This window comes from Mauremys mutica, chromosome 11 (assembly GCF_020497125.1).
Source record: "Mauremys mutica isolate MM-2020 ecotype Southern chromosome 11, ASM2049712v1, whole genome shotgun sequence".
NCBI classification, from domain to species: domain Eukaryota; kingdom Metazoa; phylum Chordata; order Testudines; family Geoemydidae; genus Mauremys; species Mauremys mutica.
This window is the reverse complement of record NC_059082.1, coordinates 36222573-36248088: the sequence shown is the minus strand read 5'-3', so window position 1 is coordinate 36248088 and position 25516 is coordinate 36222573. Positions and strand designations below refer to the sequence as shown.

The following is a 25516-nucleotide window of genomic DNA, read 5'->3' as shown; positions in this document are numbered from 1 at the left end:
TTTCTGCCAACAGATTTGTAAGAGCAAAGCTAAAGAATCCCAGCAGTATTACCACAGCTTGGCTATCAGACAGAGTCTGGCTATTAACTTTAACATCCAACAGGACTGTGGCCATTTCTTAGCTGATGTACCTCTCCGCCTCCTTCCATGGGAGGATCCCAATGCACCTGAGGTGGAGGAGGAAGATGAACAGGAAGACGAGGTAGGAGATGAGCAAAAGAACAAAGAAATCCCTTCCTGTTTGAAGGCTTCACAGAAAGACCACTCAGGCAGTGAGCGGACCATCAGCAAGCAGCGCAGCCGTGTTGTGGTCATCACACGGGAGGTACCATACCTAACAGTGGCTGACTTTGTGCAAGAGTCCACAGCTCGCCATGCAAATAACCCAGACTTCTATGAAAGACAGGTATGTCTACTGCTCTTACAGCTGTGTTCAGGCCTGGAGCACCTGAAACCCTATCACATCACACACTGTGATCTGCGCTTGGAGAACCTACTTTTGGTTCACTACAGACCAAGGGGAGGCCTTCTGAACTATGAGCCTATGGAGCCCAATCCCAACGCAGCTTGCCCAGCCAAGCTAATTGTGAGCAATTTCTCACAGGCCAAGCAAAAGAGACATATGGTAGATCCAGAGGTGCTACGGGACCAATCCCGCCTGGCCCCGGAGATCATCACTGCCACACAGTACAAAAAGTGTGATGAGTTCCAAACTGGCATCCTCATCTATGAAATGCTGCACTTGCCCAACCCCTTTGATGAGAATCCAGAGCTGAAGGAGAAGGAGTATACCCGTGCTGACCTTCCCAGGATCCCCTCCCGTTCCCTCTATTCCTATGGGCTCCAGCAACTCGCCAGCTGTCTGCTGAATCCCAATCCTTCAGAGAGAATCCTTATTTCTGAGGCCAAGGGAATCCTTCAGTGTTTGTTATGGGGTCCACGTGAGGATTTGTTCCACACTCTGAGCTCATGTTCCAGCCCAGTACGGAAGGATGCTGTGCTGCAGAACTGGCTTGACATCAAACGGACGCTGCTGATGATCAAATTTGCAGAGAAGTCCTTGGACAGGGAGTGTGGAGTCAGCCTTGAAGACTGGCTTTGTTCTCAATATCTGGCATTTGCCACTACAGACTCACTCAGTCGCATTGTGAAAATCATGCAGCAACACTAGTTTGTACAAGCTGTTGCTTTTCCTCAACCCCCTACTCCTTGCTCTATTCTGCTCCCACCCTCTTTATTCCAGGGTTCACACTTTGCACAACTGCTGAAAAAAATAGCCTACATCTTAAAGCAAGCAACCCTGAGCAAATAGGTTCTAATTGGAAATACTGTCTCCGATTGAAGATACGATGGAGACTTTATTCAATTCCTAGGCCTTCCATGTTTAATCATATGTACAATGGTTGCAATTGGATTATATACCTCCTAGGTTGGATTAATTTTTCAACAGATTGAAAAAGGGGAGAGAGAAATCTTAGGGAGCCCACTATTTTTATGTTACTATAGAGAATGAATTCCCCATCTCCTCTGGATGGATCCTACCATTTCTAGTGGTAGCATCTGCAGAAAAAGCAGTGACCATTTATGACCATCAACAGAGATTAATTCATCATAAATGTGAATCAAATGATCCACCAAAGTTAAGAGCCCCTGACCACAAAAATATTGCCTCTGCTCCGTCCCCCGTGAAAGGTTCTGCCTCTCAGTCTAGGATGAGGCTCATCCACACAGTCTTCTCATTCAGGTAGATTTTTATTTTACTCCTACTCTTAAATTCTTTATTTTCCTCACAACTGGTGTAGTCCTCTGATCCCAGCAAGTAATCAATAGGCAGCAATCATCAGTGTCCAATATTGTTGCCTACTCTGACTTGCTAGCTGTCCATATCCCTTCTGATCACGGGTCCTGGATTCCAAGGATCCTGCCTTAATCAGCCCATGATCATGTACCTGTAATATCTCCACTGAAAAGCAAACAGAACATGCATGTTTCTCTTCCCACCAGTATATAGGACCAGATAGTCATGTATTGTAGATATAACAGTGTTAAACAAGAGTAACATAACATACCAAGAACAACTGAAACATCCCTCCCACTCTAAAAGGCACTAAACCCTGGGCTTGAAATGAACTGAAATTACATAACCAATCCTCCTTCAGTTGCTGCTATGCATCAGGTATCAAAATAGCAGCCTCCTTCTTTGTTTTATTTTGGTTTGCTAGCCACTTGTGGCATATTGCAAAGCAGGACTGAATTGGCAGTGCTGGTGTGTTGGCAGGAGATAGCTACACAGACAAGTGCTAAACAATTCTAACAGGCCACATGGAGATGGTTTTACTTCAGATGCATTTCTCTGTGGGAGAACAAAGGGGCAAACACTGCTATTTAATTACTGAGAGACCTGTAAAGTTTGGCAGCTGTAACTAACAGTGACCTGATCTATTTTCCCCACAGCAGTATTTGGCTGCAAATCTTCTATCAGTAACTAATGTTTACTAGTGTACTAGCTGCTTCAGACAACACCCTAAAAATGGAATGGCTGTCAACATAGCTCAGAGATCATTGCAGATATAGTTTTAGAGTAAGGAGGCACTAGTAGATATTAAGGTGACAGGTTTAAAAAAAAAAAAAGTCCAACCTGAAGGAACTTTTCACCTTTAGAGGCAGCTGCTGGTTTCCTTCCCTGAGATAGTGACCTTTCCTATGGAACGCCTACAATCATACAGATGCTCTCTTTGCTCAGTATTGCTAGGTTCTCAATTGTCTCAAATATCTCTGAAGAACACAATGGGGGCAAACGAAAGGGTGGTGGAAAGCATATAGCCCAAGTTTTGAGCCTGTGCTTCTCTTCTATGGATATATGTGCAATTCTTGTATGTATTTTTTAAAATCTGTATATTACAGTGTTTACGTTACTTACCAGACTTTACCTGATGCTAGATCTGCAAACCCTTCCTTTACTTTCCTGGCACATAAATGCGCAGAGTTACATGTTTATATGGATTGAGATTTCATTTTTCATTGTTTGTTAAATCTGTGAGAAATCAGTTTACTTCAGTCTTGAAAACAAATAGCCACTTTTTATAGCATATGCATGCTTGGACCAGATGCATGGAAACTGAACAAACAGTCCTGCAGGCATGAGGTCAGTGAAACTAGCTCCATGTACACACCGCATATTTGAAGGGACTGAAATTTGGCATCTGTCCGAGCCAAGCTTTGTGGTATGTGGAAGCCTACGTTGATTGTGCAGTAATATATAGAATATTTTTGTGGATTTTTTAAATGTTTTTAAGCTTTCTGATGAAATATCCTTTTGTCTGATTCATCTGTATCAGAGAGGGATCAGGCAAGGATAAGGATCATGTATTTTAATGTGATATATATCACTTAAAAAAATCGCAAAGAGTTAATGGGGGTGGCAGCATTAATGCAAAAAGAGTGCAGTGCACTTAAGCACAAATGCAGTGCATGGAGTTGATGACTTCCACCACTTTGGGAAAGAGGCTTTCTACATAATGCTGAACAAACTTGTAGTAGAAGCCTTTACAAAGAATTGCACAATCATTAAATGCAGCCCTGTTTCATGTGGGCACAGAATCGTGTAATGCCTTGTGGCTTATATACACTGAGCATGAGTTGATAGCTCACTTAAATGCTACCTGCGAACTACCAGACAGTCACCAACCCTTTAAGCTAAGCACAGGACACTGCTTCTTCTTGTTCCCCTGGTCTGGTTTAGTGTTTGTTTTTTGTTGTTTTTTGTTGTTTTTTTAAGTGGCACCTATCTGCACATAACTTCTCGCCTAACAAATATATGCTGTATGAGCAGCACATGGACCACTGGCCATTGCAGTAGGCACATTCCTTTAGGCCGCCTGGTTTGGTTGGGTTTTCTTTTTTTTGTGTATGTGGACACGTTCTCAGTGTCACTTTCATGTCAACACGCACATGCAAAGTTTAATATTGAATGTTTTACAACCTTATGTATTTAACACAGCTGGTCCGAAGCCTTTATATGTCTTTGTTCTTTAGATCTCTAATTTCAGTTCATATTGTTTGTGATTAAATTTAAACCAGTACTCATTTTAGTTCTGCAGTATAATCAAGCATGGATGAATGTTCACTACCGCTCTCTTTATTGTGCAGCACTGGGTAACCTTTAGCAATTTGTAAAATCAATTGTGATTTTTTTTTCTTTTTAAGAACAAAAGAATGGTCGAGGACAAACACAAACTGGCAAGAGCTTCCATTCCTTGGTGGTTCTGGGGCTGCTTTTGCAGACATCCTTGAGGATCATAACTCTGTTTATGGGGGTCCTCCCTGCTGATTAAGAACCACACTGCACAAATATCTGAGAATGTATGCATGAAATTGACTGTAAACAAACAAAAGCAAAAAAAGGGGGGGGGGATGCTACAGCTTCATTTCTAAACAAATGAGAAAAAAACCTGTTCCCTTGTCAATGGGATTCTTTATGTATCAGGAATGGGACCCCTGCCTCTGTACTTGCATGTGGACATACACATGCACAGAGTTTGGATTTTTAAGTAGTGTAGCACTTTTAGTTGAGTTCAAGAAATGAGAAGAGCTGCAATTCTAAGATAACAGTATTGACTGTAAATATATATTTTTCTATTACTAAAAGCTGCCATTTCACTATTTTTTAAATATAAATTACACAGATTTTCAAGTTCAAAATAAGATCTGGAAAATCATGTATTTGTTTGATGAAGAATTAGAATTAGTGGTTCCTGAAGCTTTTAGAGCCACTAAAAATCTTTTTAACATTTTGGATGGAACAATTTACATCAGCAATTGAATGCACAATGTATAGTGCCTTGTCAAAGAATTAGAATAGTAATGGAGAGAATCAGTCAGAATCTCTCTCCACCTGCTAACAGCCCTATAAATAATACTGCCTACATAAGGTATGCATACACACCAGCTGGGTACCACACAGGGTATGTATACACACTGTGATTCCCAATGTGGATAGAGAGATACGTGCTAGCTCAGCTCAAGCTAGTGCCTAAAAATAGCAGCTTTGCCACGATGCCTCAGGCTAGCCACCTAAGTATCATCCCATCTGACACACACCCCCACGCCATCAATACGTACTCAGGCAACTAACCCAAGCCACCACCCATGCTGCTGTGGCTATACTGCTATTTTTAGGCGCTAGCTTGAACCTTACACCTCCCAACTGCTGTGTAGACATACCCATAAATATAAAAAGATGACTACAAAATAAAATGGTGCACTTCATATGATGCTGAGTTAATCAATTTAATGAAAGGAACATTTTCTGGAAGGTCAGTTACATGAACAAGTTCCTTTGAAGTTGCTCACAGTACCAAAATAAACCCCAAATGACAGCAGGCCTCTGATTTTTCACATCTGAAATTGAGACTCAGCACTGGGTGAGAAATAGATGAGATGTCACTTGGTCTAGACATAATACACTAAAATTCAAGAGTCCTATTGCTTTGACAATCTATTACAGATACTCCAACTCTAGAAGATGAAGAGACTGAATAGCTTGGGAAGAAGAGAATGTGTGTAAGATGTGCAGCTCCTCATATTATATATAGTTGATGTGCTGCACACACATCTATATGCTGTGGAGGCATTGATGCAAACCACTGTTAATTTGGGAGTTTTGGAAAACAAGAATCTGTTATAGAATGTGGATTTCTTGTGTGTTTCCTAAAAAATGAATAAGTAAACCCAGTTTATCTTCCAAGCCTCAGATCTGGTCCAGTGAATATATATGGTTCAGGTGAACATCTAGACAGAATATAGATGCCACAGCCACTACAAAAGCTCATATGGAAATCTCCAGAAATGAGAGAATGCAGAATTTTTTCTAAGGGCTCTGGAATGTCAGAAAATAGAGACAAGGCTTCTTTTTAAAATTCAGATGTCAAATGAAGACTAAGAAGTCAGTACTGAAGTAAGAAATCTCAGTTTATTGGAATACTATGGTGCTGGAAATCCCAATCTGCAATCCAGTGTGTACATAGTATTTACAGAAGGTCTGACATTATCCTACCATCTTTCAAGCTCCAACATCCACTCCAGATTTTCTTTAGGGATCTGCCAACAGCACCACAGGATCTGCATGCATCATCTGGACATTGTAGACCAAGGAGATTCTGATAGGTTAGAGGGAAGAATATATACTTTAAATAAATCTAGTGTGTCTTGGCAATCAAACACTGGGGAGGTTACCCAGATGTTTCCTACTCCCGCTCCCTAGCTTTTGTCTGAAAAACTTGTCAGTTGTTGCTGAAATAGAAATATCTCAAAGGCATTACCCCATTCAGAAGCCTTACCTAAATGAGTATATTTTAACATTTTTTCCTGTTTTCAACTAGGGACCTAGTCCTTCTCTCCCTGAAGCCAATGAGAGAGTGTTTTGCCTTTGGGAGCAGTTATAGACAGCTGTATCAAACCCTTCAGCACACTTCCCCACCCACCCAATTCAATACAGATTGAACATTGTTTCCTGGCAGGTGTAGTAAATGGGTAGTACTCCCCACATCACTGGGTCATCAAGTTTACACTGATTTAATGGAAGTGATGCTGCTGCAAGTCCTGAAATCCCAGAGTACACTCTCAGCCCTTCCGTCAAATCCTGTCCATTTAAAGAGGAGCTTGCTGCGTAGTGCAGCCCATATACATTGCTATGAGTGGAACAGAATCTGTGGACTGCAGTGTGGACGCTGGAGGCCCAGGTGCAGAAATTCTAAACCTATGGTCAATATTCAGTGTAGATGCGCAGTCCCTGGCCTTACATTGCAGTGTAGACATATCCTGTGAGATCTGCTGCACCAGATCATTCCCTTAGATTAAACTAAAAGAGGCTTTTATATTGAGATTATTTAAATATATAGTAGATAATACCAAAGAAATGTAGAGCAGAACTTTAAATGCTTCATTAATCATACTGTTCCCAAAACTCAGTTCAGTGGAGATGGCCCATAAACCAGCACATAAATTCCAAACATTTAAAAAGCAGGGAAAAAAAACAATTAAAAATGCTTCTGTAAAAGAAACTTCGGGCAGAACTTTTAATGTAAAGTGACTACAACTCTGAAAGAACCATAGAGAAGTCTCATAACCCCTCCTCCTGACTATTTGTTGTGTTATGAAGAATTTCTACTAGATGTTTGTCTAGATTATATATTCACTTTGAGGCACTATTTGAAGGATTATGGTTTGAATAGACATAGTATAAAGAACTTTGTGCTTGGGAGATTTCTTTTATGAATTTAAATTATTTTCTATAAGCCTCCTTGCATTAGACCAGTGTTTTTCAAAGTTCAGGTCGCAACCCAGTAGTGGGTTGCGGGCCAGCATGTAAGGTACTGAGTCGCCTTGCTCAGCACCCAGGGACCCTAGCAACTGTGGTCAGCACCGCTGACTAGGAGGTTAAAAGTCCCATCAGCAGTGCTGCCCAGCTAAGGCAGACCAGTGCCTACCTATTCCGACACCGCGCTGCACCCTGGAAGCAGCCAGCAGCGGGTTCGGCTTCTAGGGAGGGGAGCTACGGGGCTCCATGTGCTGCCACCGCTCTGAGCACTGGCTCCACACTCCTATTGGCCGGGAACCAGCCAATGGGAGCTGGGGGGGGGGTCCCTGTGGGCAACAGCCATGCGGAGCCGCTTGTGTGCCTCCACCAAAAAGCCAGACCTGCTGCTGGCCGCTTCCAGGGGGCAGCACACTCCGCAGTGCCAGGACAGGTAGGTAGCCTGCCTCTGCATCCTGACTGCACTAACCAGGAGCCACCAAAGGTAAACCCACACCCCAATCCCCTGCTTTAGCCCTGAGCCCCCTCCAAACCCAGAGCCCCTTCCTGCGCCCCAAACCCCTCATCCTTCACCCCAGCCCAGACCCTGCACCCCCAGCCCAGAGCCCTGACCCCTCCTGCACCCCAATCCCCAGCCCAGAGCCCCCCCACACCCTGAACCCCTCCTTCCCAGCCCCACCCTGCAGCCCTCACCCCCACACTCCAATCCTCTGCCCCAGCCCTGAGCCTCTCCCACACCCTAAACCCCTCATCCCCAGCTCCGTTGGGTTGCGGGCATTAACAATTTTCTTCAACTGGGTTGCCAGGAAAAAAGTTTGAAAACCACTGAATTAGATGTTTGGCACTCCACTCAACACCTAGTTAGAGACTGAATTAAGTCTACAGAAGATTTCAGAAATGGCTGTGGGGCATGAAACACTCAACTTATCTGTACCTAAGCATCTCGCTATTCTAAAGAACTTGTTTTACACTTCAGTTTAAGAGGAGCCATCTCATCCTTTGTTTTCTTAAATCCAGGAAGAAGGTTTCAGGGATTTAGAAGAGGTTGGAATGTTTTTTATATGAGAGAAATATATGTTCATATATATATATAAATTTTATTGTACTACAAAAGATTCACTTTGCCCCTCTTTTGGTGTGTGTGTGTGTATATATATATTGTATACAGCATGTAATATATGCTGTAAATTTGCTTGAATTTTAGCATACCAGTTTCATAAAACCAATGACACCTCTTTATGAAAAACTATTTCAAAACTCTAGTTCTTTTTCTTTGCTTTGTTGGTTGCAGAAAGTTTTGCAGCTCAAATCCTTGTGGTGTTTTTTTCTTTTAATTCTTAATTATGCTGAACATTTAAGTGTAAAAACACTTGTTTTTCATAAAAGGAGATAAAATTATTTTTAAATAAGAGATTCCTAAACTGGTGATCTTTTATAAATGGGATTTCTTTAAAATTCCTCAGATAAGAGATTTTTATTTTTATTTTGACTCCATTGTCCTGGGTAAGCTTTGTGTTTGGAATTCCTGATTGCATTGCTTTATCTGGTGCTTCATATCTATATTGACACATTCTATATAAATAAGTGTATAAACACCAAGCTTTCCTTTGCCATTAGGGGGCAGTTACACTCTGGTTTGCTGTGGTACTTTGCTGTGTACTTTGTGGCATTCATGTTACTGTGTAAATAAACTAGTTTTATTACACTGAAAGTCAAATGTGGTTGTCTCACTTTTCTATCTTTCTTTCCTCTTTAGGTTTTCAGACACCAGGGAGTTGCACTGGAAAATACTGTGTTTACAGTAAATATACCTGAACATGGCCTCGTGTTGAATTATGGCAAATGCAGAAAAAAATGTTTTACTGCAAGGGAGCTGACTGTCCTTTAATAATGTCCATTGTATTAACAAGGCAGATGCAATGTTTAATGTCTCCTGGTCCATACAGAGAGATCAGACATACCATAATTAGGGCAGAGAATAATTCAATCTTCATGTTCATTCCTCCCTGTGGCTTCTTTGCACTGTTCTATCAGTGTACTCCAACCACGAGGGATTAACCTTTTCTGAAGTGAAGAGAATTCACACTCCATATTCATTTGGTCTTGGGCTTCCCCTGACTTCTTAAAACATTTCATTTCTGCCATCAAGGGAGACCTACTTCTTGGGAGTGAGAGCCAGGGATTTCCCTAGACACCCCCCCCCAGGGGGTATACACCTCTGAATTTCCCCAACACCCCTCCTCCCCAGTTACATGCAGTGTTGCCAATTTAGTCGTTGGTTGGAAATTTGAATTGAAATTGAAACATTAATATACACTTTAAAAGAGTACACAGTATATGAGAAAATACTTGTACCTGAGAAAGCATAACAGATTTGAAAAGTATGAACAAAGACTAGCTTCCTCATACAGTTTGTTATTTATGACAATGTTGGCACATTTGTTTCGGCTATATTGGCCTACATAATAATTTCAAATTATGATTTGTAAGCAAGGACTGAATGAGCTCTCCCCTGGCAGCTAGTGATGAGCCAGTCGTGGTTAGAAAGGCTTCAGGACCAGACTGTATTTACATGAACACACCCACTCTGCCTAGGTATCCGGCAGACAGAGCTGTGTTGCCCAAGTGATCAATTTTGGCTGGTGTTGGGTTACAAATCACTTAAGTATTAAATGTGGGGTCATGAAATGTTTTCTTTATTGTATGAGTAAAGGGCAGCAGAACTGTACTTAGCCTGACTGAATGAGGGGGTCTCCCTCTGTGCTTAATTTGTGCTAGGGCAGAGCCCCGGCACCTCTAGGCTTGGCAGTTCATAGCCCTGGGACCCCTGAGCCTGGCAGTTCAGAGCCCTGGCACCTCTGGGCTTACCACATCAGTTATGAAAGTAACAAATTTGCTTGAGCCCTAGCACGTCTTTCATTACAAATTAAGCACTGGTCACCCTCAACTGAACTGTACTCCCTAAGCAGGAGGTTTGGATGCCATATCCTAGTGAAGAGAGAGAGGGTCGGGCATAGGTGTTTTGCTTGGTGGTGTGGGCTCTGCCTAAGAGACACAGGCACTATTTGACCTGTCCCTCTCTCCTGTTTAGAAACAGAGTTGATTAGGCTTCATAAGGAGTCTTTTGGTTTGTTAAGTGACCACTAGAGATGAAACCACTGATAATCAGATCTAAGTGCTTAGATCTGCTGTGGGACAGTGTTTCTGTGCAAGAGACAGCCCAGCCTGCACTAGCAACAAAGTTCCCCTACTGAGCACTGGAATCACTTGAGAGCTGGGTGGAACCTCGAGAGACCGACTCACAGAGGTCACTGTGGCAGGTGGCAGCAGAAGGTGACAGTGCAGGGCCATTGAGGATGGAGCATTAGAGTTAATGGTGGCACAACAAACAACAGCGGCCAAAGCATTGAACTATGTTTTAGTGACTTCGCTACAGAATGCTAGATTTGTGACTGGGAAACTTATATAAATATGTTTCCTAGTAGGCCAAAATTTTTAAAATGTATTATTTGTCAAGGTCATTATCTCACATTACTATCTTGAGAGAGGTCATTATCTTAGGGAGTTTCTATACTAAACTTTATTATTATAGGTTTCAGGGTTGTAGCCATGTTAGTCTGTATCAGCAAAAACAACGAGGAGTCCTTGTGGCACCTTAGAGACTCTATGCAAAAGGATAAATGGACACAGATCTGACATCAGGAATTATAACATTCAAAAACCAGTAGGAGAACACTTCAATCTCCCTGGTCACTCAATAACAGACCTAAAAGTGGCAATTCTTCAACAACAAAAAAAACTTCAAAAACAGATTCCAATGTGAAACTGCAGAACAGGAATTAATTTGCAAACTGGACACCATCAAATTAGGCCTGAATAAAGACTGGGAGTGGTTTTAATAAAAAATATATGGAGATGTTCACCTATCTCATAGAACTGGAAGGGACCCTGAAAGGTCATTGAGTCCAGCCCCCTGCCTTCACTAGCAGGACCAAGTACTGATTTTGCCCTAGATCCCTAAGTGGCCCCCTCAAGGATTGAACTCAAAACCCTGGGTTTAGCAGGCCAATGCTCAAACCACTGAGCTATCCCTCCCACTATGGTTGGGTCATTACAAAACCTAATATCCCTCATACTAATTTCCCCCTACTATTACTCACACTCTCTTGTCAACTGTTTGAAATGGGCCACTCTCATTATCACTATAAAAGTGATTTTTCCTCCTTTGGTATCCTGCTGTTAATTGAACTGTCTCGTTAGACTGACCTCCCACTTGATATATCAATGCCCATCTTTTCTGTGCTGTGTATTTATACCTGCTATTGTAGTTTCCACTCCATGCATCTGATGAAGTGGGTTCTAGCCCATGAAAGCTTATGCCCACATAAATTTGTTAGTCTCTAAGGTGCCACAAGGACTCTTCGTTGTTTTTATTATTATAATTATTTTATGTAAGAACAGCCATATTGGATCAGACCAATGGTCCATCTATCCCAGTATCCTGTCTTCCGACAGTGACTATTCCAAGTGCTTCAGAGGGAATGAACATGGAATGATTCATCCCTTATCGTCCACTCCCAGCTTCTGGTGAACAGAGGCTAGGGACACTCAGAGCATGGTATTGCATCCCTGCCCGTCCTGGCTAATAGCCATTGGTGGACCTAACCTCCATGAACTTATCTAGTTCTTTTTTGAACCTTGTTATAATTTTGGCCTTAACAACATCCCTGGCAAAAAGTTCCACGAGTGACTGTGCATTGTGTGAAGAAATACTTCCTTTCGTTTATTTTAAACTTGCTGCCTATTAATTTCATTGGGTGATCTCTGGTTCTTGTGTTAAGTGAAAGGGTAAATAACACTTCCTTATTCATTTTCTCCACACCAATCAAGATGTTATAAGCCTCTATCATATCCCCCCCTTAGTCATCTCTTCCAAGCTGAAAGTCCCAGTCTTTTTAATCTCTCCTCATATGAAATCTGTTCCATACCTCTAATCATTTTTGTTGCCCTTCTCTGTACCTTTTCCAATTCCAATATATCTTTTTTGAGATGGGGTGACCAGAACTGCACGCAGTATTCAAGACGTGGGCATATCATGGATTTATATAGTAAAAGTGGAGGAGCTTGGTTTGCCAGACTGATCAGCCAAGCCAATACTGACAACCTGTTTGAAAAGGCTGCAAAGCACCATGCCTCTGGACTGCACCAACATGCAGAAAGCCTTATAAGCCAGTTACCGTCAAAGCCAATTTTAGAAGAATTTAATGAGGCTGTTAATGCTGGAGACACAACTCAGTTTATGTGAACCAGCATGGCTGTTGTATCTCTTGCTTAAATAGAAAGTATGATGCCACACACTACAAACTGGAGACCAATGTTAAGTGCATTGTCATCTGTTAATCCTGAAGCTGGACACTGGTTTCAAACAAGACTGGCAAATGCTCACTATCCTTCTGAAAAAGCTCAGCTTACTCTCTAGAAGCATGCGGTGCACTCAGCAGTTGAAAAAGTGAAGAACTCTCTCACCATATTCAAAATATGTGCATACATGGCTGATGAATGCACCAATGCAAATAGGCATCAAGTATTAAGTCATTGTGTATGTTATCTTGATGTCTGTGGTAGGCCAGTAAATGCATTCTAGATGTTCAGGTTATAAAAGACACATCAGCAGCATCTGTGACATCTTAGAAGAGTTAAATGCTTGTAAATTGAACCCCAAACAGAGGGCTGCTTGTGCATTTGATGGAGCTACAAACTTCTCTGGAAGACATAGTGGAGTACAAGCTTTTCTCAGAGAAGAGTGTAACCCTAACCTCTCCTATACACACTGCAAAGGCCATCTACTCCAGCTAGCACTAGTACAAGCTGCAGAATCTTCAAAAGACATTATGGCTTTTTATCCTCTATTTTTCAGCAAGAGTCCAAAAGGACTGAATGTCTTGGAAACAAATAGAAGATACACTGGGATTGAAGTCCAAATTAGTCCAACCTGGGAAAACCTGCTGGCTTTCTCATGAGCGATTCTTGGCTGTTATCTTAAAATTACTGCAACAGTTATTACTGGCTTTGGAAAGTATCCACTAAGATAGGACAGATCTAAGTAGTGAGGCTGGTGCACTAGTTTTGTTACTAAGTTCAGAGAAAACTATCACCATTCTCTCGTAAGTCTACTGTTGAAACCACTTGGTTCATTAAACAATGTCATCCAGGCATCTGCTACAACAGTAGTAGATCTTTGTCCAGCAAGAGAAGCTACCCTTGGATCAATCAGAGAGATATCCATTGAAAATGTACTGGAAAAAGCAAAGACTTCAGTCCAGAAGTTGACTAATGAAGGTACTTATATTGACTCCTTAAGTGAAGAGGACCAAAAGTGTTTAAGTCAGCTGAACAAATACACAGACTTGATTCTTACAAATCTAAAATAGCGATTTCTGGATTCTACTCAACCTCCACGTAGCTTTTACAGATGCCTGTCTTATAAAACACCTATAGTTGAGTGGAGTGAGGCACTACCAGCAATAGGGCTGCTATGTGATCAGAATAGAGAATTTTGACCACAGAGTGGAATATCATACGACCAACGAATAAAGATTTAACTTCAACTTCTTTATCATCACTAGTGGCTCAACCCAATCTTTGTGCTGTTTCCTGGGATGAAAGAAGTAGGAATTCATCTCTTGCTACTCCCAGTCACAACAGTGACAGCTGAGCATTCTTTTTCTTTTGAAAAGAATTTTGTGTTCTGAAAGAAGTTGCCTTCTGCCTGATCCTGAGCATATCATGAAAGACTGGAAGTAACGGACACACAAGAAGACACCAAAGAGTGCAAAATTACAAGAAGAAACCAAGACAGATGTAGATGTAGTGCTTCATAGTAGGCTTGAGTAGCCAACTAATTTTTGTGATGATTTTAAAACGAGTTAAATTTAATAAAATGGTCGTGAAACATTGTTCAGTTTTTACTATGGTGCCATACAGCCCACCTTTGCCCTCACAGTCTCAACCCTCGTCGGCCCTCGCGCACACACACAACACCGAATATTACAACACCTCCCCTCCCCCCCGCCCCTAATTTCAATTCCTGGGGGAAACACTGGTGAGAGCTAAAGCCAACAGCTGTTTAGTCTTGTGTCTGAGTACCCTCTAGTGGCAACAATGGAAACTACAGGCACTTATGTGGACTCCAGGCATATTTTGTGGAGACCAAGCTAACTCTAAAGTTCTGTCTTACCCTAGGGATATTTTCTAATGGTTTGTCACAGTTGCTAGCACCAATTCAGCTCCACCAGTATTAACAATGATGGGAGCCCTACTGTAAACCAGCTGCTGCTGCTATATTAACCACCATGTTGATTAGAGCTGCTCTGAGGAAAATGACATGACACACCGATTAAAATGGTGATGGCAGCATGCCTACCTAGGGCTCTCATTGTTGATAATAAAGCTGAGCCAGTGTTAGCAATTTCCCTAGTATGGACAGGGCTTAAACGACCTGCTGTGAAGAAATAAAATGGCTTCAGTGATTTTTTTTTTTATATGTTGTGACAAAGCAGGATGCCTCCAAGGCATTCATCTGCCGCAGAATTCACATTTCATCTGATCTGTTACCTTGAAACATACGGCCGAATGGAGGGTCCATTCAAAAGCAGATGGGATAATATATGTCTTTCACAATCATGTAGACACACTTCAGTGACAATGAGACAAAACAGCCCCGTTTCATAAAAAGATTTCATAATCAACAGTAGCTACAGATGCTAATTTATTAGTGTAGAACAGATGATCCTGCAACCATTTGGAGCCATTCTGTGGTTCTGCATGAGAATAGCACTATTTGCAAAATTCTGTTTTAAACCCTGACGACTTGATTGTCCTTATACCCTGGCTTTATGCTGTGTAATTCCATTGACTTCAGTGAGGTTACTCTAGATAGTAACTGTGATCAGAATCAGACCCCCAAAGTTTAACTTTGCTGTGCACTCACATGCACGTTTTAATGTGCAGACACTGTCTCAAAGCCCTTTTCAAAGCAGCAAACTGAATTCTAGCCATTGTCCTCATCCATTTCAAAAACACACTGCTAACCACAATTCTGTAGTCTGTCAGTATACCGGTATGTAACATATCTAATGAAGTGACAGAAGGCATTTTGGCATTGCTGACGTAATCTCTATTCTCTTTAACAAACTGTCATGGACTGAGGTAAACAAAAACCTGTTGGTAGGATCCAGTGACAACTATAACATACCACTCAGGAAAAATGACAGCCAAAAAATGTCTTAGGCATTCTCCACATGCAATAATTGTACCAGCTTCATTAAAATCTGTTTAAAAACCAATTTAGTTAAATCAATGCAAACCCTTATGTGGACACACTTATTTGATCTGAATCTGCCTATACAGGTTTAGCTTGTGCCTGTATATTTATCAACACAAGCTGAACCAATCTGAACCAGGTTTAAAGCAATATAAGGAGTGTCCACACAGGGTTTTGCACCAGTTTTAAAATACGCCTTTAAATAAACTGGTGCAACTTCTGTGTGTAGAACCGAACCTCTGCGCTTGTCAAGGAAACTTAAGCACGAAAGCTCTGGGGCCATACACATGCCGCAGCCCTTAGTGTCCTAGAAAACTCAGTTTGGCCCCTGCTGACCTCCAACTCATTTGCTGCTACCCTGTTATGTGTGAATCACCCTCTGTCTCCTACCTCCCCTACTCCTCTCTTTCCCCCTACGTAGCTCTATTGGTTTTAACCCTCAATCAGATAGAAGTAGCTCAGAGAGCAAACTGTTCAACTCACCCATTTGCTGTATCCCATCCAAGCAACTGTCACATTTCTAGTGTCAATGGGCCAAATTCACCCCTGGTGTAGCTTCATGGACTTCAGTTCAGTACCCTGTCTGTGCAGCAATGGGGAATACAGCTCTCCTGAAGCAGGGCCATAACTGCAGGGCTTCTGGTTAAAAAATTAACTTCTGTGCTGAGTAAAAATTGCACTGCAGTCACTGTCTGGCTGCTCACCTTGTGCAGCCTGTACATAAAAACAAGTTCTTTCAGCTGCACAGGAGAGGAAAGGGCCTGGGTCATTACCCCTCATAACCTACTGGGAGGGAAAGGTGTGTGCCATCTTATCCTCAGATTATTCTGGGTGCTGACCTGGACTAATATAACGTGAGTAGGTAGACTCAGTTGTTAGCACTTTATTGGATGCAGAAGAAACTTCATGGTTGGTTTCATTCAAACAAGTGATCCCTGTATCTGACAATAACAAAGCAACCAACTTAAAGAAGAGTTGACACCATCAGAAACAGCTCAAATAGACTTAGGCCTGGTCTACACTGGGGGAGGGGGGTCGATCTAAGGTACGCAACTACAGCTACGCAAATAGCGTAGCTGAAGTCGAAGTACCTTAGTTCGAATTACTTACCCGTCCTCATGGTGCGGGATCGACGTCCGCGGCTCCCCCGTCGACTCCGCCACCGCCGTTCGCGGTGGTGGAGTTCCGGAGTCGACGGGAGCGCGTTCGGAGTTCGATATATCGCGTCTAGATGAGACGCGATATATCAAACTCCGAGAAATTGATTGCTACCCGCCGATATGGCGGGTAATGAAGACGTACCCATAGATAGCCCCACACAAAGCACTGCAGTGAGTAACCTCAGTTGTTCCCAAGTTCAAAGGGGAAGATTCTATAATATAATGAGCATATCACACTTACCACAACCCAAACACACACAACTGCTAACCAGTATCCTGGCCCTAACAGCTACTACAGAGAGCCCAGTGTATGCATTTTTGCAGTATACAGTATATCTTACACCTTTCACATATTGTGTGGTACTTTACCTTGTGCAGGGGTGCTTGACAAACAATCATCAAGACCTGAACTATTGAGCTTCTTCCAGTGCTTGCACATGTCCATTCCAATATAGGTGTGTGCAACCGAGCACAGTTGTCAGAATTTTTTCCCTTGGTGGTATCCGTCGGGTTGGCTCAAGTGCCCCCTGGTGCCACAGGCTCATAGCACCAGTATAAGGGGCCCTGCCAAGTCCACACCCTTTTATGTCCTTCTTACCACCCATGATGGTTGCTGGACCTTCCTTCGTTGCTCAGGCAATCTTTTGTAGTGGTTTGCTTCTCAATTGTTGTGTATATAGTTATCGTAGTTAGTTTGAAAGTAGTTTTAGTAATCACAGTAATTAAAGTAGCTTGGACATCTCTACACTTGCTGGAGAGGCTTGTCTGCTCCCCAGTGCCGGGGTATGCCTCGGTCACCGGGCTTTGAGCCCTGCTCTTCCTTTAGCAAGTTGATGCCACTAAGCAACCCACACTCAAGTTGCCTCCGGTGTTATGGAGAAGCTCAGAGGAAGGATTGCTGTCAGATCTGCAGGGAGTTCAAGCCTTGCACCCAGAAAGATGGGGCAATGAGGCTGAAGGTCCTCCTGATGGAGGCAGCCTAGAGGCCAGTGTCAGAGCTGCAATCAGACTCTGCACCAACTCTCGGCACCATTCCTCCTTGCCGATGCCTAAGAGGAGGCACTGTAAACACCAAGACAAAAGTCACTTCCCAGTACCAAAAGGCATTCCGCTATGTAGTCTTCATCTGGAATATCTTCTACTTTTGAAGCAGCAAGGCCTGGCTCTTTCTTCAGTCAAGGGGTCCACCTGGTGGTTATTTCAGCCTTTCATCCTAAGGTCGATGATAGGTCAGTTTTCTCACATGAAATGGTAATTCGTTTTCTCAAAGGCCTGGAGAGGGTGTTCCCTCAGATAAAGGAACTGGTTCCCCCACCCCCTAACTCTTGTCCTGTCAAAACTGATGGGCCGGCCCTTCAAGCCACTAGCCACATGCTCACTGTGGCATCTCGCTTGGAAGGTGGCCTTTTTGGTGGCCATTACGTCGGCCAGGAGAGTTTCAGAGATCTGAGTCCTCACCTCAGAGCCCTTGTATACAACCTCTTCAAAGACAAAGTGCAGCTACACCCACATCCAAAGTTCCTCCCAAAAATGGTTTCTCAACTCCACTGCAACCAATCGATTTTTATACCAGCATTCTACCCTACACTGCACGCAGACAGGGAAGAACAGCGTCTGCACTCCTTGGATGTTAGACAGGTCCTGGCATTCTATATTTAGAGGACCAAAAGGATCTGTAGATCACCGCAGCTCTTCATAGCGATAGCTGAGAGAATGAAAGGGCTCCCATCTCTGCTCAGAGGATTTCATCCCGGATCATGGTGTGTATCCGTATGTGTTATGACTTCGCAAGGGTCCACCCTCTGCCAAACCTGACTGCTCATTCCACAAAGTCTAGGCCTCTTCGGCGGTTTTCCTAGCTCAAGTCCCTATTCAAGATATCTGCAGGGCTGCGACCTAGTCATCAGTACACATATTCTCAGTGCACTATGCCATTACTCAACAATCCAGAGACAATGCCTACTTTGGCCATGCAGTGTTGCAGTCAGTTTGTCCTTAAAGTCTGAGCCCACTTCCTATGCAACTGCTTGTGAGTCACCTACATTGGAATGGATTTAAAAAAAAAAACGGTTACTAACCTTTAGTAACTGTTGTTCTTCGAGATGTGTTATACATATCTCCATTCCAAGACCTGCCAGTCATCCCCTTTCTTGGAGTGATCAGTAAGAAGGAACTGAAAGGGTGCGGCTCAGCAGGACCCCTTATACTGGCTCTATGAGCATGTGGCACCAGGGGGACTGCAGAGCTGACCTGACAGATACTGCTAAGAGAAAAAATTACGGCAACTGTGCTCGAGGCATACGCACACCTATATTGGAATGGACCTGTGCAACACATCTCGAAGAACAACAGTTCTGATCAGTTGTCCCTGTAGTGGTTGGCAACCTGCATCGTCAGCAAGATCCTACCACTGAAACCCCAGTCCCCATCCACAACACAATATAGTTATGTTCAGAACTGAGCAAGTGTCAGTGCTGGAAAAGAAACAATCATTCACATTATCTCACTCACTGAGCAAAATAAGGGAAAATCCACATCCTGTGTTGTATCAGAAATTGCATTTTTCTCTCCTACATGATGCCATTGGCTTCTATACGGTATAAAAAAGTGCTCAGGTATTGTGGCGATGGATATGATTTTGGAAACTAGATAGGCCTATTAGATGAGTTTTTCTTCACTTAAAATCTACATGACTCCAAAATATTCATATATGTGTAGATTTTTAAGGCCAGTAGGGGCCATTAGATCGTCTAGTCTGAATGCCCTTAGAACATAGGCCATAGAATTTCATTCAGTTACCCCAGTATTGAGCCCAATAATTTGAGTCTGACTAAAGCAGTCTTGATTTGAAGACAACAAGAGAGGGAGAATCCATCACATCCCTTGGTAGAAAGATAAGCATTTTGATTTTGAATGATGCCTTCAATCTTCTGAGGTTCACCTGTCACTACTGTTGCCATCCAGTTGGGGGATTGAAACCATGGCTTACAGTACTATGAGTTCACCTTTCACCTCTGAAGACCTAGCCTCAAATCCTGCTCGGATTACCTAGGTTTCTCTCTTCTCTCTATTGGTATCAGTCCACCTCACTCAAACAAAAAAAAAACAACCCAACATGCCCTTACTGTCTGCTCTACTGGGACTCTGATATTAGGGATGCTACAGGTTGAGATGCATGGGGACACTTAAATAGTGCCTGATGCAAGGCAGTACTACAGGTTCATGAGCAGTAAATCAATACACACATAGAAACCAAAAATTATGTAAATCTTGACCTTCCTCTATCAGTGTCTCCTGCTCTTGTACCCTGAGCATATAAAGCCAGTTGGGCTTTTCCTTTTGTTTTTGTTATGACGGGTGACTTTTAGTTACATCACCACTAGAGCTGACTCAGGACACACATGGAGGAGGACTGCACAGCCCAGTAAAGGTCATCTTAGCAAAAGGCACTGAAATCATTGCTACGTTTTATACTAGTGTAATATTTGGCTGTAACTGGGAGATTTGTTGCAAATGTGGTTTTATACGTACTCCTCTTTATGGCCGCCAACAGACCATATCAGTCTTTCTGCTCAAAACATAAATGGGATGCTGCAGCCTTACGGTCAGTGCAGTCAACCCATTTTGTGCACTCCATTAATGACATGTCCCCAGGGGCGGCTCTACGTATTTGGCCGCCCCAAGCAGTCATGCGCGGGAGGCGCCCCGGAGCCCCGGGAGCAGCGGACCTCCCGCGGGCATGACTGCGGAGGGTCCACTGGTCGCGCGGCTCGGCTGGACCTCCCGCGGCTGCGGACGGTTCGCAGGTCCGGCGGCTCCGCTTGAGCTGCCGCAGTCATGCCTGCGGCAGGTCCGCTGGTCCCGCGGCTCCGGTGGACCTCCCGCAGGCATGACTGCGGCAGGTCCACCGGCCCAGCCTGCCGCCCCCCCCCGGAAAGGGCCGCCCCACGTGCGTGCTTGCCGCGCTGGGGTCTGGAGCCGGCCCTGCATGTCCCGTGTTAATACTATATCATATCTTCTTAGTAGTATTATTATTTGTATTGTAAACAGAAGAAAAAAAGTCCCTGCCTCCAAGGATCTTATAATCCAAGTGAAAGACAAGTGATAACAGATGGGAATAGCCAGATAGATGGAGTACAAGGAAACAATGGTTCCTACACATCACCAGCTTAAACATTGTCATGTTTTTTCTAGGCATCACAGCAAAGGAGGGATTTGAAGGTGGATAATAAGGCAGCTTTGCAGATGTTTATGGGGAACTCCTCTGAAGAGAGATGGACAACATGGGAGAAAACATGAAGGTGCTTGTTTGAAAATTCGAGTGAGTGATGGAGGCTGGCTTCATGGGCTGATTGGAGGTGACTGACCACAAAGGGCCTGGCAAATGAATAGAGGCAGCTTATCTCTAATGGAATAAAGGAGGAGAAACCAGGGAAGGGATGCAAAGCAAGAAGTAACATGGTCAAAGTGACGGGCATAGAAAATGATTTTAGCTGCAGCATTCTGAATGGCTCTGAGCAGGTTAGATAGGATTTTCAAAGGCCAGAGAGAAGGATGATGATGAGAACTAAGATAAGAGTTTTAGCTATGTGCATGGATAACAGAGCCATATCTTGGAGGTGTTATCCAGAAAGAATCAGCAAGGTTTAGACATAGCCTGTATATGAGAACCTAAAAAGAGGTCTGAGTCAACTGTGATGCTGAGGCTCTGGGCATGAGTGACTGGCAGGATGGTAGTGTTGTCCACAATGCTTGAGAAAGGAGGTAGCTTGGGGGGGCAGGTTGGGGCATATTGGGGAGGGGGGAGATTAAGAGCTCTGTTTTTGCTATGTTGAGCTTGAGCTGACAGCTAGACATCCAAGAGATGTCAGAAAGACAGGAGAAGATATTAGTTCAGATAGAAGGAGATAGGTCTGGAGTAAAGATCTACATCTGTGGGTTATCAGCATAGATGGCAGTTGAATTTGTTTGCAGATGAGATTACCCTCAGGTAGTGTGTAGAGGGAAACGAGAAGGGAACCAAAGACAGAGTCCTGAGGAATCCTCAGGAAGTTGGAGGATGGAGGAGGAGGATCCTCTGAAGGACATGCTGAAGGAGTTATTAGAGCAGTGGTCCCCAAACTGTGGGGTGTGGAAGAACGTCTGGGGGGAGTTGGCGTAGCAGGGCCCAGGCCAGCCCCCATGGGGGGTGGAAAGGCAGTGCCACCCAGGCCCGTTCTTCCCTAGGTCCGCTCCCGGCCGCAGCCCCACTTTCTGCCTGAGGGGCCCAGACACATTCCATTACTGGTAAGGAGGAGGCATGAGAGGAAAAGTTTGGGCACCATTGGATTAGGGCGATGGGAGAACCAAGAGAACACTAGAGTCATGGAAGCCAAGGGAGTACCATATTTCAAGAAGATCATGGTTGATGGTGTCAAAGGTAGCTGACAGGTCAAGGTGGAGGAGGGTGGAGTACTGTTCTGAGCTTCAGTGAGGAGAGGTCACTAGAGACTTTGGCAAGAGCAGTTTCAGTGGAGTGCAAGGAATGGATGATGGATTGGAGGTGGTGTAGGGTGGAATTGGAGCAAAGGAACTCCACACAGTGATTGTAGACTGCACAGTAAATGAGCTTAGAGAGAGCAGTACCTGGAGAGGCATGTCAGGGTCAAGGATGGATTTTTTTAAGATAGAAGAGACTAGAGCAAGCTTGTATTGTGAAGAGAAAGAGCTAAAGGAGAAGCAGAGGTTAAGGAGAAGTGTTAACCTGGCATCACAAGAGCTAAATATGTCTCATCCTCATGGTTTTATTGTGTCAGAGTGATCCCAAGGTATTTTGGTTTGGGTTTCTTTGAGCAGGGGTCAGAGGTTTAATATAATTCAATGACCAGTAACTAAAAAAAAAAAAAAAAATTCTACCAAGTGTAGTATCATTCTGCCATCTAGAGGACAAGATGATAAAAGCAGCTAATCTAAAATAAATCTGATTCTCTGGGCTAGTCTACACTTACCGCGCGGGTCGACGCGGTGAGTTCGACTTTCCGGAGTTCGAACTATCGCGTCTGATCTAGACGCGATAGTTCGAACTCCGGAAGCGCTAGTTCGAACTCCGGTACTCCACCTCGGCAGCTGGAGTTAGCAGAGTCGACCTTGGAGCCGCGGAGTTCGGTTCCGCGGCGTCTGGACGGGTACGTAGTTCGAACTAGGGTAGTTCGAATTCAGCTACGCTATTCACGTAGCTGAATTTGCGTACCCTAGTTCGACCCCCATTCTTAGTGTAGACCTGCCCTAAGTAGCAGGTGAAGTGGTGAAAGCCATTTTAAAAAAAAAACAGTTTCAAGTCTGTTACAGTTCTAATATCAAATCTGTGGTTAGTGGTGAATTGTACTGGTCCAGGACCACATTATACTGATTCTACAGAGTCATTTCTGCACACATCATAAGAAGATTAATCTTAAGAAGCCAAATTCATATACAATTGAGTTGATACATATACAATGAGTAGAGTTCTGCCTTTCAAGAGTGGGAACAGTATATAGATTTTGACTAATGAAAGCACAAGGTCTGGAACTGAAATAAAGGCCATTAAATGATCCTGACCGCTTACATGAAGGATCAGATTGCTGTCTACTTATACCAATATCCTGCCTCCATCAGTGGCCAATATCAACTTCATCAGAGGAAAGGGAATACTCCATAATCTACACAAAAATTGCACAGCTGGCTGGGTATCTAGAGCGAGCAAGTCTTTCCAAACATTCACCAATTTATTCCTGAAAGCCTAAGATTTATTCTCTCCCATATTAATGCTCTAGTGTGTGTATCGGTATCTGTACAGTGTTCACTACCAAAGAGCCAACAATTAACACCTACTACAGTGGTACTGTACAAGAGAGACTGCATTATGGCTCAGAGGCCGTGGTGTGGTACCTCTTCACAGACACTGTTTTTAATGGCAATAACTGTAAATGCTTGATAACTTATAAGTTATAAAATTATTCACAGCTTTTTAAAATTCAGTCCCACAGTTTGTCTCTGACCTTCTGCAGCAGTGAATCCAATAGATTGCCTCTGTGTTGCATGAAGCATTTCCCTTTGAATTTACTGCTCTGAATGCCCCAATCTCTCTCCACCCATAAATTCTGCCATACAGTCCCACTATCTTCATCGCCTTTATCTGGACTTTTCAGTATGTACAGTTTCTTCTCAGACGAGATGACCAAAACTGAACTGAGGATGTTAGAAAAGAATATACTATCGTTCAATAAAAATATTGTAATATTTTTCTTCTCTCTCTTTATTATGGAATCCAAGCATTCAATTTGCCTGACGCTGGGCAGACATCTCCATGGCAAGCTGCTTATGAAGATACCTAGATCTTTTACTTCTGAAGATTCTGTAAACTCAGAGCATTAAAGAAAAGTTTAGAGTATGTGAATTAGCCTGTTTAACCAAGTTAAATCTCACCTGCCATTTTGCTGCCTGACACTCCAGATTGCTTGGCTCCATTTGGAGGTCTCATAACCCTCTCCTTACTTTAAACTAGTCATTGACAGATTTCACCAGCAGACCATTCACTTCTTCCTGCAGATCATCAATAAACACCTTAAGCAACACTGATCCCTAGGCACTGTTAATGTCTTTCCTCTCCAAGGAATATGTACTCATTATGAATCATTGTTTCCTAGAGTTTCAATGTTTTTTATTTCACTCACAGTGGGTCAGAATCTATAAAATGTGTGCCTTTCCCAGTCCGAGACAAATTGCTATTGATTATAGTAATTATTACATGGTTCTTACACAGCACTTTCCATCCACAGATCTCAAAGTGCTTTATAAAGGAAGGACAGTATCATTATTCCCATTTTACAAATGGGGAAACTGAAGCACAAGGAAGGGATGTGACTTTCCATGGTCACCTAAAAGGCCAGTGGCCTAAGCCACAGTCCAGTGCTCTATCAACTAAGCCAGACTGCCTCCTATAATATTTCCCATAACTACACAAACACTAATCCACACAAGGCCACCTTCAATACTCAACCAGTTCTGGGCATAGCAAAACTACCTATAACATTGTAACCCCATTTTACAAGTATCTTCTACTAGTAGTTGCTTGAGCAGGAAAACGGTATCATTATGCAGCTTCCAAAAGGCAGATGAAATCCCTAAGGGCATTTTAACAGTTCAGTTCTGCATCAATTAAATCATTGGGACTTTTGCTACAGATTTCAATGGGACCAGACCAGACACTAAAACAGAGATTAGAGAAACGTACCTGTCCTCTGCCAGCATTTTCCTGTTTCACTGTTCCCTTCGGTCTGAGAACACAGCCATGTGTGTTCTGTTTTGCAGGAATCAGCACGGGCTTTGAAGTTAGGATGGAATACCTCTCTCTTGTGACAGCCCGCATGCTTCAGCATTACTGAACAGACTCTTATCAGGAGGCCTTGGAGAACAGGTTCAGGTGCTCAGCTAATCTGTCAACATGAACGGATCCATGCCACTAATTCCCTAGGAACCTCTATGAAAACAAACATATGTTTGCCTATGGTGTAGAGGAACATACTGAGCCTCAAACCTTTTGATACATTATTATGCTGATTGAGTTATTCAGCATCTATTGCAAGCTTCAAAGCACTTTACAGGATCACAGATTATAACCATTTAAGGTTCACGTCACTTCCCCCTCACTGGAATGCAGCCTCCATGGGGTAGAACATTGAAGCTATTATAACCATAGCA

General features: G+C 43.2%; 1 protein-coding gene across 14 annotated transcripts in view; it reads left to right on the top strand.

Annotated features, from left to right (window-relative positions):
* Positions 1-25283, top strand: part of PEAK1 (pseudopodium enriched atypical kinase 1) — a 284890-nt gene extending 259607 nt beyond the window's left edge. For 13 of the 14 annotated variants that reach the window (XM_044980251.1, XM_044980252.1, XM_044980249.1 and 10 more), the window contains one exon: positions 14-7498. In XM_044980251.1, the coding sequence (XP_044836186.1) occupies positions 14-1171 (1158 nt within the window). In that variant the 3' untranslated portion in view covers positions 1172-7498. Of the gene's footprint in view, positions 1-13; positions 7499-20992; positions 21100-25126 lie in introns of those variants that run through there. The other variant, XM_044980253.1, reaches the window with a different exon arrangement.
* Positions 25284-25516: the final 233 nt, after the last annotated feature.